General features: G+C 37.5%; 1 protein-coding gene across 1 annotated transcript in view; it reads left to right on the plus strand.

Moving 5' to 3' along the window:
* The window catches only part of LOC139713648 (poly [ADP-ribose] polymerase 1-like), a 63216-nt gene extending 46363 nt beyond the window's left edge, over positions 1-16853 (plus strand). The window contains exons 13-22 of the mRNA XM_071625356.1: positions 5405-5537; positions 9057-9249; positions 9662-9790; positions 10643-10726; positions 11561-11683; positions 12584-12709; positions 13320-13571; positions 14479-14668; positions 15491-15608; positions 16533-16853. Coding sequence (XP_071481457.1) covers positions 5405-5537; positions 9057-9249; positions 9662-9790; positions 10643-10726; positions 11561-11683; positions 12584-12709; positions 13320-13571; positions 14479-14668; positions 15491-15608; positions 16533-16605 — 1421 coding nt within the window. The 3' untranslated portion in view covers positions 16606-16853. The remainder of the gene's footprint in view (positions 1-5404; positions 5538-9056; positions 9250-9661; positions 9791-10642; positions 10727-11560; positions 11684-12583; positions 12710-13319; positions 13572-14478; positions 14669-15490; positions 15609-16532) is intronic.
* Positions 16854-21598: the final 4745 nt, after the last annotated feature.

Below are 21598 nucleotides of genomic sequence, written 5' to 3' on the forward strand. Positions count from 1 at the left end.
TCATTCATTTTTTAAAGTAGACAAAGCTTTTTCATGCATTTAGACTCATAAGGAGGCTGCGGTAGTAACAATAATTTCTATTGTCATTGTTCACACTCAGCTAACTTGACAACTGGGAAAACGTTCAAAACATTTTCAAAGGAAAGTTCTTGTGGACATTGCTTGAGATGTGGGCATGCAATTTTGGTTGCAACACATGGGAGTGTAGAGCATAGAATATTGTGATGTGATGTTAATATCACTCGTTTCTACAGGCTATTCGTCTCAAATCAGTATTCGACAATATATCCCAGTCCTTTCCATGTACTTCACCTAGTGACCTAATAGACTGCTATCTCATAAAAAAGGTCGTCAAGTTCTATGTCACTACTCTGTAAATCTTCATTTTTTCCTCTCTCTCCTGCACCTGTTTGGTATCCTCTGTTAATGGTTTCAAAAAAGGATTGTCATTATGGCAGAGGCTAAGCTGAATGAAAAGAACATTGAACCTCTGGAGATGTCAGTTGGACAAGGTTCATCAATCCATGAGGGACACTACAGAGAGAACTTGTGCGATGACCTAAAATATTACAGTCTCGAGTTCTCATCTCACAATAGTAGGATGAACTTTTCTATAACAAACTCTGAGCCAGAGGAAAATATCTTTGTGGTGAGATTTGGGTTCTTCTTTTTTTCTTCTTCTTCTTTCAATAATGTGGAATTTTTTATTGTGAAGCCCTCATTATCTTGATATGATTGCATACTCAAGATCTTATTACTCCCACCCACACACACACACACACACACATATATATACAAAATCAATAATAATAACTGTACATGGGCCTGTTGAGTGTGTTGCAGTCAGCAGATGCAAGTGTATACAGAATTGAAATCATGTGTGCAATTCTCAAACTGTTGTGAACTTATAGGCAAACACAGTACAGTATGTGTACACATATACAAATCAGAGGTTCCTTAGATATTGGTATTTCTTTGAATGCAGACTTTCTGAGTTTTCCAAATTACTGTCTTTGCCACAAGATTAGAAAACAAAAACAGATGACACATGAGAAACACCTGAAGCAGGCGGGCCAATAATCAGAGTAGATACATAGTAAAGAGTATATTCTATACACAGTTTGTGCTTCCTAAAGACATGTTACTCATTTTGTCAATATGCACTCAATATTACTTTGACAAAGCTTCCCCAGGGGTTTTTGTCTTTGGTGGTTAAGAGAGCAAACATTCTGTGCTGGTCATGGGGCAGTCCGTTCCATCCGACCCAGCATGGTGAATCAGAACAGACGAATGCGAGTGGTGTGCAAATAGACCACTCTTCAGGAAAACGGAGGAAAGTAAAGTGATGGGTAGGTTTTCATTTTACTAGAATGTTAGCTTGGAAGGGGATGAGTGGTGAAATTTCCTTTCACGCTACTGAAGCCTTTTGATTAATATTTTAGAAACACTCCAATTTTTTTTTTTATTTATTCATTTGAAGGAGGGAGGAGTGTTTGCAAAATTTCTACATTCAAAAAAAAAAATGATAATGATAGCAAAGAGAAAGACGTGTCAAAATGTTGGAAGGTTGAGTTGAGTTTTTAGTATTCTCATCTTACAGTCTTTCAAAATGTGGATGTTTCAAGCCAAAATCTCCCCCCCCCCCCCTCCATTGTCACATCACAAAATGTTTCTAGTACACCTTCAGTTTTTCACCTTCAGTGTTTCATGGACTTTTGTTGTTTTTTCATATGATGAAAGAATGCAGAACCTAATTATCTTCCTAATAATCTCACAGAATACCCTTTTCCCCCCTTTCTTTACAGCGAGGATTTCATGTTCAAGTTGGGTAGTGCCTCATGAGGGGGATATTTTTGCAATTTGATAGATGAATCTGAAGTTTTCCTTTTGTCTTATGATTAGGCAAGAACTTTTGGCAATATTGATGATTCTTTTTTGTATAACTAATGTGTGGGATGAGTGTGGGATACTCTCTAGGCTCTTGAGATCTCTCCATGCTTCTCAAAGATGTGATGTCCAAAGAATTAAATCGTGAGAGATCATCTTGAGTATGTGTGAGGATGACGCCACCTTCCGTTTTCAGAGTTAATATTAATATTCCGAGTGCGTTTTTGCCAACGGATTGCTGTGCCTCTGGCACATGATGGCTGTACGCTTCTGCATTGAGTCCGCCACATTTCTGGACGTGACAGCCCCCCAGTAATGTTTGCCGAAGTCACCCCATTTGACCATAAAAATGGTCGTAACTACGGCGTTGAGTGAGACTCAATCTTCTCTCCTGCCCATCAATTTCCCCAGCCTTATGGTTCTTTCGTGCTCCCACCTCCAAGATGAGGTTTTGGCGATGATGAATTTTGGCCTTTATGCAGCTGTTATCGTGCGATGGTCTCGGTGGCATTAGTTACAAGAAGTTGGCCACGTGTCTATTCATGTCCTTCAGTGTGTTTGTTCTTGGAGCCGCTTAGTTCTCTATATCCCCTAACTTTTTTTGTCTTTTACTGCAAATCATCAGTCAGGCAATCATCTATCAGGGCACTCGCCTAATGTAAGAAATGAAAGATGGGTAGATTTAATCATTCTGCCACACTGCCCCCACCCAACCATAGTGCACTAAGAAAGGAAGAAGTTGGGCTTATTGAAATAGAATGGTGTTGGTGGGAATGACTTAAAGACTGTAATGAAGAAGTATTCTTTGAGATTGACATTGACACTTTTGGAGATTCAATGTTGTTGTAAGTCCTTAATGTCCATTTTGATATGTTTAAGATACAATTGTAAATATGTCAAGATCAAATTTGACTTTTGTATTGGATTTTATGACTGCCTGTTGAAATTTGCCCTTTTTTCTTAATATTAACAGATTTATCTTTTTGTGCATCACTGGACAAACAATAAAAATTCACAATAAGATGATTGAATATAGATTTTAGGATTGTTCATTGTGTTGTATAATAAAGCTTTGAGTTGAATCAGCATATCTTTTTTTCTTTTGATTATGATAGGTTTAGATCAGTGTTTTGAAAAATCTCAAACAGTGTATTAAAATTAAGTACATATCTTACGTTTACCACATTCAGATTGTATATTTGTTTGCGAGCAGTCCATCCTCACAATGTAGTAAAAGCAAAAACAGCAAATGTGAAGACAGGTATGATCGTGAGTGACCGGTATGATTTGGGGGAGGGTTTTTTTTTTTTTTGCTTTTGCTTTGGTTTGTTTTGTTTTTGTCTCCAAAGAATGAAATATCCATCATAATGTTTGGCTGCTGAACATTCTTCTTTTTGATGCCATGATAAATTATATCATGATGTCCTCTTCAATATGATTAAAAGAAAAGGAAAATAATTTGCAGCAATGTGAGTTGTGTGTCTTGGATAAGGGTCTCAAATGGTGCCTTGGGCATCATCAATGGATGTAACATTCTAACTGTAATATTATCCCCATTGCTGTGAAACGTGGATAGTGGCAATGCTGGATTAATTGGCTACTTGAGGTACCTCACTTTCTAAGAAAGTATGATATTAACAGAATTTACTTTTTGACCCCAAAGGAGGTGCCAAACTGCTAGCAAATGCCACAAAATTTTATCAGTACTTGCCTAGCATTTCAGTTGGGGTTTGGTTTGTCCTAAAATACATATTGGCAAATAAATATGTGATAATGTGAATTGAGATTGGTATTAAAATTCAATTTGAGAAATTTCCAGTCACTTTGGGTGATACCTCTTGAAGCTACAAAGTGGCGTACACTACGTACGTGTATGTTTTAATCTGGAGGTAATTAAAGCTGTGATATCAAGTGATATATAGTACCGCAAAAGTATCTTGTCTTCAAGATATCATTTCAGATGATAACAAGCTGGAAAGGTATGATAAATATAATGGATGCTACAGAGTATATTCATCCAGGCGCATATATCTGTTAGTAAGAAGAAAGCAAAAGCACGAGATAAGATAACTTACCACTCAGCTCTGAAGAAGTACACACAATCCAACGTTCATGAGCACCGTAAGACCCTGTTTCCTCCTTGTTATCAGCCAACTGAATGAGCTGCCTGCTTAATAAGTGTGAAACAATGTCCAGAGCATCCCAGATTGTCACTTGAAGAAGAGGAAGATCAAAAGAAACTGGAGAGAAGGTTCAGTGATTTCCTGTATGCTGATCTCCAGCGTAAATAGTGTAGTCTTCTTCTCAAATAGGATTTTGATATTGGAGTTGGGCATCCCTCTCAGCTCACTAGGCTCACTCAGTGACTCTTGGGTGAGTGTGTGTGAGCATGTTTGTGTGTGTGTGTGTGTGTGTGTGTGTGTGTGTGTGTGTGTGTGTGTGTGTGTGTCTGTGTGTGTGTGTGTCTGTGTGTGTCTGTGTGTGTCTGTGTAGTGCTCTCTCATTACTCACCCTCTCACATAGAGCCCTGCTAGAGCTCTGGCCTCATGAATATTGATGAGTGAGGGCTTTACTCTTGAGAGTGTGTCTGCCAATTAGGGACTTCGGCCAGCATGGCAGTGGGTTTTGATTGGCTGATTGCAGCAGAGTTCTCAGTTCACAAGAGGTTAAACCTCAGTGGTGATTAGTGTAGATACCAAATCAGTTTGATATTGAGCTGATCATGAAGAGGAGATGAGATTTAACAGAGAATTAAAGACTACATGTCATTATTAGGGTATGGAATTGAAGATTACATTTTGGTGATGAAATCTATTGGCACATATAAAGTACTTTGTTGTTATCTCATCATGATTTAGTGATCCCTTTTGAAATTTAAAAAAGTGATATCCATCAAAGTCACTTTATCCAAATCTAAAGAAGTAATGACCTGGCATCATTTTTTACATTTTCTTGCCATTCAAAGCTTCATTAAAAATCAATAAGTTTCTTGCTTCATGAATTTCAGAGAAGAAGAAATCATATATATGGCATCAAATCAATATAAAGCTGTATTGGTGTAGCAATGATAAGTTTTCAGTAGAAACATCAAGGTGCTTAATTTGGATGAACATTTTGAATGGCAAATCTCATCACAAACTAGAAAATAAACTGAGAAAATTGTGTCATGATTATGAATAAACGCAAACAGAAAAACTGACCAGAATGAATATTATTTATTAGTGGAAAATTTAGCAAAGAAAATGGGATTCCCGGTGGAATCCCATTTTCTTTGCTCAATTTTCCACTAATGATTATGAATACATGTGAAATATGAATCAAAGTTCCATGCTATTGTATGTTATATCTAACTGCCTTTAAAATCCCAGTGTTCATACCTTGTTGTGTATATCAAAGATTGGTGTGAGTGTGCCAAAGAGTTGCTCTTAAAACAAAGTAAGTTGTTTCTGGATAGTAGCTGTTGGAGTTTTCGCCAATCACATAACTTACGCCCAGATTTCCACCATTATGTTTGCAGGACTGGAGCACATGGCCCATGTGTACAAGGAAGGCTCCAAGCTGTACAGCGCCACCTTGGGTTTGGTTGACATCAGCAGGGGCACCAACTCATACTACAAGCTGCAGCTCTTGGAGCGGGATGGTGGTGGAGGGTGAGTTATTTAACCTCCAAGACACTGTTCTACCTGTTTCTCTTCTAACATATTTCAGCTGTCTATCCTCCAATATGTTGGTCCACCAAATATAAAAGTGACTCTTCTCTATTTTCTTTCAAGATTTTAATTAATAAGCATTTACTGCTGTATAGAATTATGAATTAGTGACTCAGATGTTGATACATGACTATGTTTTCTCTCCTTTTTTTTTTTCTTCCTAAGTTACAAAACTCCTCCTGAATAATAGGAATGTAATTCCGCTAAGTGAAAATTCCCAACAATAATAGGATCCACACTGTAGCAACACACTGTGCCACAAAGATATGCAGTTTCCTTTGAAAGTATACTAAGTGCAAATCATTATTATAATGACACCCATACGTCTGTGTATTTTGGGGGGCTGCTGTCGCTTCAAGCATACATGTATGGCTTATGATAGTCTCACTTTCAGCATCAATCACAATTGTGTTTAAATTTTATTGAACAATGTTTTTATATCAAATTAATTTCTTTCACTGTATAATCTGTTTGTTCATCATCCATCAATTTGTCATCACATTATTATTGTTCATATTTATTTTGCAATAAATGCAGGAAAATATCGGCAAGCAAACAAACCTGGACACTTTATATCTAACCTCAAGAAAAATTTAACAGAAAAAAGAAAAAAAGGATTAATTTAGAATAATCCAACTGCACACATATGGCTTTCAAACCATCAGATTGCAGGTATTTTTCCTTTTATTGAACTAATAGGAAGGAGTTGCGATAACACAGAAGCAAATCATTCGTTCGTGTTCTTCCGTAATAGACAATAAGGCCTCAATGAACAACAGTGTTCAACTTACTGATGGAGCCACCTTAAAAAACTAATACTCTTTTCATGCTAGTCACTCTGGTGATCACCAGGGGGTATTCAACGGGGAATCTAAACGGGAACACCCGCAAAAAAAAAATTCTTTCACACAGTTAGTGAATTAGCACCCACTTCAGTTTGTCTTGCCCGCTCTTCTGCAGCACAAGTACATGCTATGGCGCATGCGCGAAACGGCCTGCAAGACGTTGTTAGCATGCTGACCATCGCTTTTCACCCAAGAGTTTGTCCCGCGATGCCTTTCATGCTACAGCATCACCTGGAAATAAGCAGGAAATTTCAGGTGAAATTTGCCAAGCAGGAAAAGTTAATGAGCCAATACATAGAAATGAATAAATAGATAGCCATGTTCACTTGGTCAGTTATCATCAAGATGCAACAACAGATCGTAACAATGATATTTCAGTCACACAGTCACTCACCTCAAATTGGAAGCCCTTGAGGTACTATCATCAAAGTTACATTGACTACATGTTAACCTATAAAGTCATAGCAGTGCTGTGCTAACGTGTACATTTAGCAAAGGTTTCATTTCAAATGACTACAATGACTGTCATTCAAGTTTTCTTTTGTGACGTCATTGTCAGAATGCCATGAATTCTATTTTGGTAGTGAAGAATAGCCATTATACACCTACAACAAGCAGAGTCATTGGTCATGTCAAGTGTAATAGCCTACTTTTCTGGTGATGGGGTCACAATAAAAGTATGCCAGTTTAATGTGAAATTGGAAATTACTGGGCAGACTGAGGAATAAGTGATTGTAGACATTAAGCATTTTCACATCAGCCCAATGTTTCAAAGTAGTGCGCTGTTTTCAGAATCTCAAGCTTGGATTTTCATTACCTGATAATGAAATAGTGCAGAATTTGATCATGTGAAAGCTTATCTCGAGATTTGTCAACCAAAACAAGGGAAATTTCAGAAATAGCAGGATAATTTGTACACTAGCGTGCTTTTTGATAATGTAATTTACCTCAAGAAATTATAGTAGGGCAGATATGTGAAAAAGATGCTCACATCCGGCGGAAAGTATGATATTTTGCATATAGCCGCACTGATTTCAAAAATTGCCTGATCCAAGAAATCTGGCCACGGGGTCGGCCGCCATTTTGAATTCCAATATGGCCGCCGTCAAAGATCCCTTTCTTCAGCTCTGAATGACATAAGCCATTGAAATTTGATACATAAAAGCGTGGTGATATGATGACTTCAATAACAGACTTGTTTGATATTTCTGACAAGCTGCATGGCACCCGATTTGAATTTTCCTATACAGTTGCCATGTTGGAGTGTTGAAAATCTCTATCTCGGGTTTGTAAATTAGGCTACCTGATTGAGCGCGCGTTTGTAACTGATTGAGTGTGTGCTACTGTATTTTCATTGTGATGTCAGTGAATGGTGCATTATGCTTCATTTTTGCTGCACTTTTTGGCATGCCTGTAAATGTTAGTCGTGATGTTTGTCTTCACAGCCATATTAGAATTCAAAATAGCGGGCATTGCGTTTGTCAGACACATCACATTAGTCCATTTTTTAACACAGTATGTTGAAATACTTGTTTGCACCTAATTTCAGCATCACTCACCACTTAAGAACTCGAGATAGGGATTTTGAACATTTCGTCGAGTCGGCCATATTGGAATTCAAAATGGCAGCCATTTGATGTTTGTCAGACACTTCAAATTAATGTCATCAAATTCAATATGTCAAAACGCTCTTGTGTACCAAATTTTGGTGCCACAGGTCATTCAGAACTGAAGATAGGGATCTTTAAATTTGTTTTAAGATGGCGGCCATATTGAAATTCAAAATGGCAGCCGACCTCGTGGTCAGATCTCTTGGATCCGGCAATTTTTGAAATCAGCACCCCAAAATACCCCTATATACAAAATTTCATACTTTCCGCCGGATGTGAGCATCTCGACCAATTTTTGTTACAGATCTGCCCTACTATTAGTGCAATGCATCCCATCATGCCTAGCATGTGTGACCCGATCGATGGAGGCAATCTGAACACGCATTGCAGGTAATTTTTTGAAGGCACCTGCTCTGCTGATGTTGTTTGCACATGCTCAGCTATCAAATTAGCTTGAAAATTTTTGGGCTAAATCTCTTTGGGCTGATGTTAATAGGAAATGAAATAGCGTGCTTATTTACGATTGCGAATAAAATCTCGAGCTTTGATTTTCATCGGGCTGATGTGAAAATGCGTATTGAGGGACTTTGAATAAGTTTGCTTGTTAATGGTAGTGTGAGGAGTCTGGTTACAGAAATGGAATCTATCACTTGTATGCTTCTTTGCTTGTTGTGGTGATAATTGGAACAATATTTACAAGTGTTTGGAACTGTGTTGGGGAGGTGTGGGGAAATGAAGTTGCTATAAAGGAACATACTTAACATGTATTTTAAGAGGTATGGATGAAGGATCACACGAAGGAATGTTTTGTGGCAGTGAAGATATTGACATTTCCTATTGGGGAAATTTCACTAGCATTTTTGACAAAATCCATTTTGTTTTTGTTGCATGCTTTGATAAACCAATTAGTGACAGGTTCAGTTAGGTAGATTTTGCTCATTGTATTTGTACCTATGACATCTTGACAAAATTTGTGTTTATTTGTGTGTTTGTTTTTCTGTTAGGTACTGGGTCTTTCGCGCATGGGGCCGTGTTGGCACCACGATCGGAGGGAAGAAAACAACAAACTTTCCTCTGTCGAGGGCCAAGGAGGAGTTCAAGAGTGTCTATCTAGACAAGACAGGCAACTCGTTCGGCACAACCAACTTTGTGAAGCACCCAATGAAGTTCTTCCCATTGGATATCAGCTATGGTGAGGTAGGGCAAGCACAGGCTTTGGCTACCTGACATCCTGGCATGATCGCAAACTTGAGATGGACTCGTCTGAAATAAAAGAGAAATTTCATCTGTTTTAATTTGATTGAATTTGCTGGCTAGAATAATCATTCTCATTGCCACAATTATGTAAATGATGCATGCTCAGATTTGACTGACAATCTGTATAAACTACAGTCACCAGATACATGTACTTTTATCTCAAATAAAAGCAATGCAAATAAGGTTACTATATAACATTTATTGAGGGTAGCATGGTGAGATCAATTCATACACTGTTTATGCTTTTTGTTCGTATGTTTGTCAAAAATTGTTCAACGCTACAGTGGACATATTGACCATGAAGTGGGATAATAAAATTTGTATGCCTTGTTTATGCCTAATTTTGATGCAGGAAGAGGAACGCATCAAGTCTTCAAAAGAGAGGGCTGGTAAGACATCCAAACTGCCAGCTGAAATTCAGGATCTGCTGAAGATGATCTTTGACCTGGATGCACTGAAGAAGACCATGTTGGAATTTGAGGTGGCAATGTAACGTCTATTGACAAGTTTTTCATCTCTGAATGTCCTGCTGACCCAATGCATGCATTCGATTCTCTTGATTGTACAGAATCTTTAATGCAGTTCCACAATTTTGAGCAGCTAATTGTACTCAATACCGGCAGCTTAGTGATAAAAGTAATTGCTGGGCAGTGAGAAATCTGTACATTGAGAGGCAGAGTTGAAGGGTGTGATGCTATGTGAAACTTTAAAAAAAAAGAAAAAAAAAGAAAAAAAAAAGTATGAATGGACTGTCCGACAAACAGCCATTTTGGCTGAGCCCGGTACCATGATAAGAATGTATGATAAGAATGAATGAATGAACGAATGAACGAACGGACGAGGTGGAGTTATTGTTCCACAGTAGATGAGCATGGAGGAAAGATGGATGGGAATTAGATGGAGCAAGAATTGGTTGTGAAAGATAATGAATAGATTAAGAAAAGTGTTTGATAGCACTTGTAGCAGTAATAAGATGTCACATCATCTATCCACCAAATGAACACCACAAACGACATTGACGAAAAATATACTGCTCACTATCAGAGATGTCTCCATAACATCTCTACTACAGTACCCATAGATATGAATGATGAAATTGAAGCCAAGTTTGCTTGTGCATGACATGTTATGCAGCTCATTTGAGAAATTCATCGTTTTGAATGGTGTTCTCCATTTTGTCTGAAAAGTTTCCATCTTGATACATTCTATATTGTGTTGAAAGATTTCTGTGTTAAGAGTGACAATGAAATGCAAGGTTATCAAAAGCTTGCATAGTAGCCGCTGGTGTTGCTTCACTCAAAAGATGGCATTTTTCTGTTAATTTCTTCCCTAGATTGACCTGGAGAAGATGCCTCTAGGAAAACTCTCCAAGAAACAGATTGAGGAGGCCTACTCAGTGCTGACCAAGCTACAAACAGTGAGTTGTAGAGTCATGCGATCCTATTCTTTGAAAAAAAAAAAATTATTTCAACTTCAGACAAGCAAGACTAGACACATTTTGATGTACAATTATTTGTATGTTATAAAATTTTGAGGACTTAGATTTTAAAGATCTTTGTGAGTCATTCTCCACTTGTGTATTTATAGTTGTAGGCTAGTAATATTGATTAACATTGTGATGGCAAAATCAATGACAAACACTGGACAAATACTTTCAGGGATTGTTTGCTTGTGTGATCACAGTAAAAAATGGTGTAAATTCACTCTCTGTGTCATACCACTGTAGTAACTACTATAACACAAATACACCAATTACCTCCACCAAGGGAGGAGGTTATGTTTTCATTACCGTTGGTTTGTATGTTGGTTTATTTGTCTGTGTGAACTCAAAAAGTGGTGCACAGATTTGGATGAAACTTTCAGGAAAGGTTGAGATGACACAAGTAACAGATGATTACATTTTGGTAGTGATCTGGAAATATTTGTAGATTTTATAAAGGATTTTCGATATTTTGGCAGGTAGGGTCAAAGAGTTCGAGAGTTCAAGCTGCACATTTTTTAGGTTTTCATACGCACACTAGAGTGCATACTCTAGTTTGTGCTACGGTGAGGGGCGCTGCGCAGCTGGAAGTTGATGACATGACAAGTGGCTTGTATGTTTGAAAATCAGGCGATTTTCAGCATGTATACGTATGGGTGGAAATCACTGATCTCTATGGAAGAACAAGATCACTGGTGGAAATGAGCTGCCTGGCAGAGGTCTGCACTCTCTAGTGTATTATGTATTGTTTGTTTGATTCTAATCATGCAGTTAGTAACTGACAAAGCACCACAGTCGGCCATCTTGGATGCCTCCAACCAGTTCTACACCCTCATTCCACACAACTTTGGTCTGAAGTCAATACCACTGCTGGATTCACTTGACGTCATCCAGGTAGGCTTTAATAACGACACCAATCAATGCTATGTCATTGGTATGTCTTGCAAAATTGTGTTTACATGGTGGAAGACATTTTTCTCCTCCACCCTTTGCTGTGAAAACTTGGGTGCTGGGTTCTACGGGGAGAACTCACTGTTTTGCAATGAAGAAATAATGAGAATGAACTCTCAGTGGTAACTAACTAAGGACTTCTTATTCATTTGGACTATACAACAGTTGATTCTGCTTTCTTAATGCAAATAACCATGTAAAAAAACAACAACAAAAAAAAAACCATGAAAAAACCTATTTGACAACATCTCAGTATTGACTGTATGTGAAAGTACCCTCTAGTGCTGCATTGAAATTTGATCAAATGACATTGTAATGGCTGGAAGTTTATAGTGTGTTAGAAGTGGTTTTTTTTTTCCTGTTTAATATCCAACTGGGTCTAATGCATCAGGCATTAAGCTTCTTTCTTAAGTGTCATTGTAGAGATTATTGGCAATCTGTAATGCAATGTTTCATGCAATAGACGTGAAGCAATTATGCTTTTGGGTCTTGTGTGATGTGTATTTAATCAAGTTACTGTTGTTTTGTATGACCTCTATAAGGGAGCCTTGAATGTTTATAAGCAAGCAACCAGGGGACTGGCAGCTTTTAGTCCACCCCAAAGGACTAGGCAATGGGTATAGTCCTGCTTAGAGGCACAACAGTGCTGCTGCTGGGGGACTTGAACCAGGGACCTCTTGATTGATGGTACATGTATGTGGTCGCAACCGCTAAACCACAACAATGTCATAGAAAATCACACCCATGAATTGATATGATATAATAAAACACACCCACACACATTCACACAAAAAATACTAGTGCTCAAACGTTTGGTTGTCATGGAAACACCTTCCCACACAGACCAAGACGCAGATGCTGGATAACCTTCTGGACATTGAGATTGCCTATGCCATGCTCAAGGACTCAGGAAATGAGGTCAAGGATCCCATCGATGTCAACTACGAGAAACTCAAGTGTCCGATGGAGGTAATTTTAGCCCATTGTGCATCACTCACATTTCTCTCCAGTACAAGAACATTCAGTTAGACCAATATGAATGGTCAGAGATAAAGAGAGAGAGGGGAGAGATAGAAAAGAAAACCAGATTTTTTTTTTTTTTTTTTTTTTTTTTTTAAGCTGGCCTATTAACAGGACAAGGTATTGCACTGTTGTGATGACTGTTTCAGATGAAAGAAAAAATTTTCAGCATGTTGGCCACTGTCATATCCAGTTTACAGGTGTTTTTGCTATAGTTTATATGTGCAAAAATATGCACATATGTAGCCATCAGTGGTAAGTTGGAAATTGATGGGGGTAGTGCTCTCTTTTAGAATGAACATATCATTTCTGACTGTTGATAGGAAGAACGTAAGATATATATATATATAAATTTTTCTTCTTGTGTGATCTGTGATCGGGGCATTGTATTGAGGCAGTGAAGTGAATGTGATATGTATGCTAGCTCCTGTAGTTATAAATAGGATGAAAAATTGCAGAGTAAGAACTTCTGCATACACTCTGACTAGTATCACTTAGGAAAAGAACATCCTCAAGTCACTTTCCTCTCCCTGCCCATCTTCTGGACGACCCCTAACAGGTGGTGGACAAGAATAGCGACGAGTACAAGATGGTGGCGGATTACACAGAGAACACTCACGCCCCGACCCACAACTGGTACCACCTGGAGCCAATGGAGGTCTTCCGTGTAGACCGGGAGGGGGAGACTTCCCGCTTCAAGCCATTCAAGAAGCTGCACAACCGCCAGCTGCTCTGGCACGGATCCCGCCTCACCAACTTTGGCGGCATCCTCTCCCAGGGACTCCGCATCGCCCCGCCTGAGGCTCCAGCTGTGAGTGATCAGAAGAACTTTTTTACTTCCCTTATTTGGTACCATTAAATCACCTGGTCTGAACTTTTACCTGTTCTCCGTTTCTCTTTCACAAACACTGATTATCTGGGGCTTACAGCCAAACAAGCTAGCTTTTATGTAGGTCCCATCATACTTCTCTATGTACAACCCCACTTCGATTTCGACCAGTTATCATTATAAGTACTGTGTTATTATCATGTATGCATTTTTTCGTATTGTTGACAAGGTAGAAAAAGAACTTGTGCTGTTATTTTTGATGTATTATAGATAAACGAGAAGTATGAAAATAAATTGAAATTGAAATTGGAAGTTTGCATCCCCAAATCCCTACTTTCCTCCCTCTAGCCCTCTTTTTATGATTCAAGTCATCACTTTTATTGAGCTGCCAAGTAGTATTTGTTCACAATATTAATATCTATATTATATTAAGTTACTTTTTCTTTGATAATGAGAAAATGTTCTTGTAATGAAAAATGTGGTTTTGGGAATGTTAATGTAATATACAGAATATGTGCAGTTTTTCCACTTTTAGACCAAAGTGAGATGTCTTCTCTCAAAGCAAGTTTTCTCCCATGCATCAGTATGTTTATACGTATGTGAAGGCTAGGAGTCCTGCTTTTCAGCAATGCCTTGTTTTATCTACGTTCCATTTATGATGTACAGTGGTGTTATCTCTTTCAGTGGTGGCTATCATGCTGTCTTTTATGACTTGACAGATATTTTTTAGGATTTGCTAAATTACAAGGCAGACATGATTTGTGATTTTTATTGTTGGGATGTTTAGACAATAGTTTTTGTGTGTTTTGTCAGATAAAATTATCCATATGCAAGATGATTTCCTTACGAACCATTGTCTTTTTCTTTTTGCTGCATTTCATTCACACAGACGGGCTACATGTTCGGCAAGGGCATATACTTCGCCGACATGGTCACAAAGAGCGCCAACTACTGCTTCACCAATGCCAGCAACAACATTGGCCTCATGTTGCTGTCTGAAGTGGCCCTGGGAGATATGTACGAGTTGCGGGGTGCCCAGGGCATGTCCAAACCCCCAGCAGGCAAACATAGCACCAAGGGTATGTGTCTTGGTCTTTGGTCCTCAGGTGGCATCATTCTTAAAACTATTTGAGGGGGTTTGAGTTTCCATCATTTAAAATCAATGATTGCAGACGAAACTGATTAGTATGCTTTTATTTAGGGCTACCAATGATTTACACAACTTTGAGCAGAAATACAAAGGTTGAAATTTGCACAGAATTGATAGCAGTATCACCATGTCAAACGATCTTTGGCATTGCTAATTCTATTACACATGCTGTGTACGTGCCAGCTAATAAAAGCCATACTTTACATCCATGTCTGTCTGGATATCTCTTGTATTTTGATACTAGAGTGCCGAATTGAGAATTAAAGCTCAGTGGTTACAACATCTGCTTTATCATTCAATACTCTCAGTGAGAAGAAATTGAATTCCTTAGAGCATGTTTTCAAGGGGAATTTACAAATAAGAAAAACTATCCTTAAACCTTTAATTTGTCGAAAGAAATGGTTACTGTAAATGCTCTTTTTTTTTTTTTGGGAAGGAAGTGTAAAAATTAGGAACACTTGAGAAAAGGCTACACTAAGCAGACTATATTGACAACAGAGGTGACCCCAGTCTCCATGTATAGATCTTTATTATTTTCTTCCATCAAGTTAATCTGTCATTACAATCATCGATTTGCGCTGATGTAATGACAATTGCATGCAGATTTGTTGATCGATGAAGAATTATCTGTATCCCTTTTTTAATTTCAATATTCAGCACTTAGCAGTGTCAGTGGTGTTGTGATATGATGGTCCAAAGAATGGTCAGTATAGCACTGAATGATTATCATTTTGCTTTTACTGCCCCAAAGGAATGGGTCGAACTGAGCCAGACCCAACGGGAACCTGCACCGTGGAGGACAACCTGTTGGTTCCCATGGGGAAAGGCATGGACAGCAACATCAGCTATTCCAGTCTGCTCTACAATGAGTATCCTTTGCTTTGTAGCAACTTCTTGTTGGAATTATTGGACCGACAATAAGTTGGCTTGAACTTTGACTCTGTTGAACATACTCTCTATTAAAGTTAGAATTCTGTTGTTCCAATATCATCAAAATCAAAGGTTTTCGTCTTGTCTGCCAGATTTGGCAAAGTTAAATGTCTTGGAAGGAGTGATTTATGATTACAGAGCTAAATATTTCTTCTTCTTTTTTTTTCCATTTTCCTCTGATAGTCAAAATGATCCGACACTGATTGCAGTGAATGTCATTTAAATCATGTTTTATCATAATAGCTCATACATATTGTTACCAAAATAATTGATTTGAATTTTCCCAAAGGAAGTTTACCTTGAATAATGTGTTGACTTACATTTTAAGGTATTGTATTATTCATGGGAAGAATTAAAATTAGAATATATATATATAACTCCTGTGGAAAATGTCATTATCTAATTAAAGAGTGACTTATTGAATACTTGTTCAGGCTTGTTTGCATCTGTGTTTGTAAACACCACCTTTCGATTCTTGCCAGGATATGATCAAAAGTAAAGCAGGATGCTAGCTCTTTTTCTCTGTGACAGAGTATATTGTTTCACCTAGTGGCCTACTATATCCTCATTAAAGTACGAAGTATAAAAGAATACATAGTTTTCATTTTAAAAGATTAAATTTTATGGAATTTTCTTTATATTTTCATTACTTTTCAAAGGATAGTGTGATTTTCAACAAACTGCTGGACTCACTCAATCCACATGTATATTTAGGTTTCATTCCCTTTAGATATATCTTTGGGAGTGTTTGGGATCATCTACATATACACTGAAATGATGTCATTTATTTGCAAGCCTGAAGTATGTGATTTCTCCTCATGGCATGTGTTACCTTGTCCTTAACTCTCTGCTTCTCCCTTCAGATACATTGTCTATGATGTTTCTCAGGTCAAACTGCGTTACTTGATCAAGATGAAATTCAACTACAACTGCTAGTGATGCACCCCAAGCTTCTTAGAAGCCATTCGGAAAACAGGAAAACTCCTAAAAAGTGGTACAAATTAGTCTTTGAATAAGCAATAATCATTGATGGATGTGCAGACAAGTATACTTCTTCATTTTGACAGTGTGACTTAAAAATTTATTTTTCAGTGATCATTGCTGCTAGTTTAGAAGCATGAACAAAGTGGCTTATAGTTATCATGCTATGAAAGAAAGCATTTAGGTTCACAGTAATTCTTGTTTGTGACATCATGATGATCTTATTGTGTTATTATTATTATTATTATTATCATATTATTATTATTATTATTATTATTATTATTATTGTTATCATTATTATTATTATTCTAGCTGATCTTCAGTAATCATTACAGTTATCATTTTGAATCATCATGCAATATTAATTGTGTGTGACTAAATCACATTAATGAGCCATAAAGGTGGTGAGACTATGTTACTGATTGAGAGGGAAACTCAGTATGGTACAGCCTTGAAGTCATCTACGGAACCATACAGACAAATTGAATATATACTTTGGTTTCAAGTTTGACATTGTGTATATATTTAGTGTAAGAAAGGCATTGTTTGCAAAGAATATAATTCTGTACTTTGTTTTTTGTTTTGTAGGTTGATAACCACAAGTTATCAGTGTAGATCTGCATGTACCAGTAAAAGTGGTAATTCATTTCCTGCAAAAGTAGAAGCAGCTCAATAGAGCTTTTATGTGCTTACATTTAGAGTTTGTTCATGTCTTTTTGTCTTTCCATGGCATAAGCCTCAATATGTTTTGTCTTTACAAGATGTAAATTAAGAGTTCTGCAAAGACAAATAATGGTGTTTAGTGGTGGAGAGTACATCTAATGTATATGCACTGCCTAAAGATATGAAATGCTCCCTTTTTGGTTATTAAGACAAACAGGGGTGGTCAAGTGTGATGATATCTGGTGTTTGTTGCTAGGTAACACCATTTACCAGTGTTAGAATCAGGTGCCTTGGAAATTCACAGTGATGACAGATAGTTGCCTGTTTGGCAGGTAAAAACTCTTCAATAAGCAATGATCACTTCAGTTTTTGTAGATCATGTGATTCTTTGCTAATGGCTTGTAATGCTGGATGTATTCATTTCTTCTTCAGCAGGGACCGGATTTGTTATTGAAAACAAATAAAAAAAGTTGCTCCCTTCCCATTTCATTGCGTTGATTGAGCAATGTAAATATCAACAATATCATGATTAGAGTGCCAATTGCCAAGCATTCTAAACATTGACTGTGTGACAGCAAAAATAACCCTGAAATATTTTTAGTGAGAGGAAAGTCCATTTTTAGCTTGCCTTAAGACTGAGGCCAAGGTTTGTTTGTTATGTTTCTTTATGTTGCATGTGTTGTTTTGACTGGTTTAAAAGTAGAACATGAATATGTAGCCTTTTTATTTAGAAGTAAATTAAGTACACAGTTCTTACTTTCCTTACTTATGATAGAATATATTTGTAGATTTGTTTCTTTGTGTTGCCATATAGATGTTTCGTTGTTGTTGATTCCGTCATTGTTTTCACGCATCTCTTTGCTGCATTGATTGATTTAAAGCTGTAAGCACAACCCTGATTATGTGAACAACAAAGAGCACTATATCACAAATACAAATTATTTCATGCAGATTCAAATCTTTGGTAATGGATCACTGTATGTACAAAAGAGCAAATCCATGTTTAGGACTAGAGTTGTACTATGCATGACTGCTTACCTTTCCATAGTTTTTGTCGAGCCCACCGGAGGTGAGGGAAGACTATAAGGGATCGCCTGCGGCGTCTGTCAGTCCGTCGTCCGTCTGTCTGTCCATCCATCATCCGTTCGTAATGCTACAAAAACTTGAATAACTCTCTACTGAGGACTTCAATTTCAATCAAACTTGGAGGGAGGAGTGGTTATACAAAGTTACATATTTCACCAAACATGAAGGTCATCTCAAGGTCAAAGGTCACAGGCAGGGGTCAATGAACCATAGGGCCTAATGTTAAGTTTTTACGGCACGTTTCGATTATGGCTCATAACTTTTGATGTATATGTCTGTTTGTGACCAAACTTAGATGGTAGATGTCCCTTGGGGAGTTGAAGGTCACCACAAGAACAAATGTCACAGACAGGGGTCAGCCAACTTTTAGGGCCCAATGTTAAGTTATTACAGCGCGTTTCGATTATGGCTCATAACTTTTCATCCCTATGTCTGTTTGTAACCAAACTTGGATCGTAGATGTCCCTTGGGAATTTGAAGGTCACCACGAGGTCAGAGGTCACAGACCGGGTCAATGAACTTTTAGGACCCAATGCTAAGTTTTTACGGCGCGTTTCGATTATGGCTCATAACTTTTGATCCATACATATTCTGTTTGTGACTAGACTTGGCTGATAAATGTCCCTTGGGGAGTTGAAGGTCACGACAAGGTCAAAGGTCATAGGCGGGGTCAATGAACTTCTGGGAGTTAGAAAAACATAAATTTCTTCTACGCAAATGGGCGAGACACATTTTGGCACTTGCTTTGCTGCAAATGCTCCATGTTTTTCGCCAGAGCTTCAGACTCAATGAATACTCAGATGTGTACAAGTGGGACTACATCCTGACTGATTTGCCTGTGGTGGGTACTTAATGCATCTTTGTAAACATCACTGCTCAACAACACAGAAGCGGAAAACTTTTCTTCCTCGTTCCGACATTGTAGCCCACTGTGACAAAGTAATACACTGTATTTGAATCATGCTGGTATTTAAGCCAGTAGATCTTTGTTAAACACAATGATTGCATCACACCAAGAAGAATGTATACTGAAACAGTAAAACTATCAACAATCTGCTCCCACACAGAGGCTGTGCATGCATGTAGCATGGCCTGCCATCACTGCTAGGATAGACAAAGATTTGGAAAATGCCTGGATGCCCACTTCAATGCTGCACAAACAATGCAATGTGACACCTCTCAGTTTTGGGGATAAGTTGTCAGTTTTCTAGAATAGTGATGTTGTGTTGTTGCCAGTGGATGTAATCCACAAAATTTGTCATCTTTCTGTTTATTTCGTTTTTCCATGAGAAGCCAAAGTTCATACTCATGTCACATTGGTTATGCTATGAAACAAATGAATTCAGTACAACCTTGCATGATCATTGTAATTAATAAAATGTAGTAAAAAAACGTGTAGATTTGTCTGACCAATTAGAAAGGTCTGGATGAGTTATATCAAATTAAAAATTATCAGAGACTGAGAAAGTGTCTTGCATTATTTCTTTATGTCGTGATTGAAAGGTCTTAGACGTACTATCGATAACATAGTACCGGTACTTCTGACTTCAAACCGGAAACCATGGATGATAGGTTATGGAATTTTGAATTTCATCACAAGGCAAACTTAATCTAAAGTTATGTTGATTATTAATGCAAATCAAATACTGATAAACCAACTTAATTTGCATGTAGAAGGACAAATGTTAAGACATGTTGAGCAATGTCATTGGGGTAATATTTTCTCCCCTGTAAAATGCTTTAAAGAAACAAATTTTGTACATACATGTGTATGTTCATGGTAGCATGTTTTTGTTCACTTTGGTTTCTGTGAAATTAAGACAAATGTATGTGTGTGTGTTTGTGTGTGGTGTTTTTTATATTGTAAGAGAACATGTTTGTGATACGGGTATTAGACTGTGCCATTCAAAAGTGTAAGCTACTACACATTAAATCGATGAATGATATCAAACCTCGCACGTACCGCACAAAGCTTTACCTACCAACAAACATCTTCACATACATGCTTCAGACTGTGACTGTGTGTAGCTGTATGATTATATATTTCTTTATTTAATCATCTAGATAAATACAATATCACCAGCTTCTCAAGACAACGTATAAATAGACCTTTGAATAGGTAGTATTACCATCCGAATATCAAATATTTTTATACCCCAGCTATTCAGCCCTTTAATACTCTCTACCTGGTCCTCATAAATATGTTTTGTGCATACTAATATGCATGTAGGCACAGTATGTATTTTCTGTGCCTTGGTAAGAAAGCAGAATTTAAGAAAACAAATGTTTCAGTGCGTACTGATGATCATTCAGCTCTGCGCATTATCATCGAAGACCATATCAAACAGAATAATTATGTAACCTCTCAATGAATTGTGTTATGGTTTCATTCATTTGGTAAAGGGCCTTTCATGCTACATTAACCAATTCATGTCATACATTTGAATATTATGTCATTCACAATGTCCCCAAATGCTTGATAAGCAGTAGAGTATAGATGATTCCCCCCCCCCCCCCCCGACATTTTCGTTACAATGAAGTAAAAATTCAGGCCCAAAATTATCCTGTTTATGTCTTTATATATGCTTTCCATTCGGCTAAAACGAAATTTCAATATAATTAAATGAAATTGTCAGTTCCGAGTGCTTCATTATATCGGGAGTCACCTGTAACAATCTTATCAGGGAATCCTAGCAGACTAGATTTTTTCCCCAGGTTAATTGCTTTTTTTTTTTTTTTTGGCGATTTTTTGACGAAAATCCAAGACGCATTACATGGCATGAAACATAACTGGGAGAGTCATAGTTTGTACCCGAAACATTGTTTGAACTCTACTTTATGACAGCATGTTTATATCATAAGTTATATTTTATCATAAATTGAATAAATTATGTTTTATAATATCATAAGTTTCTGAACTTCACAGGAAACCAAATCTTCTGATATCGTTAATTACATTTCTTTTTCAAACCGAAGCCATGATAGTGAAAGAGAGATATAGATAAAATCAAGCCCCTACGATACAATGCATTCTACTGTTCTTGCAATCAATTCTTACCCGCATTACGTGAACATGGCTAATACTTCATCTCAAGATATTACACAATGCAATAATATGTATTAAATACGGCAAGCTTAAAAAAAGTCAAACACCTCCCGTCACCTCTTCATTCACATTCTCCTCGCTCGGATTCATGGC

The sequence above is a fragment of the Diadema antillarum genome, unplaced genomic scaffold, assembly GCF_040938485.1.
Source record: "Diadema antillarum isolate AM-2024a unplaced genomic scaffold, OU_Dant_1.0 seq00002022_RagTag, whole genome shotgun sequence".
Lineage (NCBI taxonomy): Eukaryota > Metazoa > Echinodermata > Echinoidea > Diadematoida > Diadematidae > Diadema > Diadema antillarum.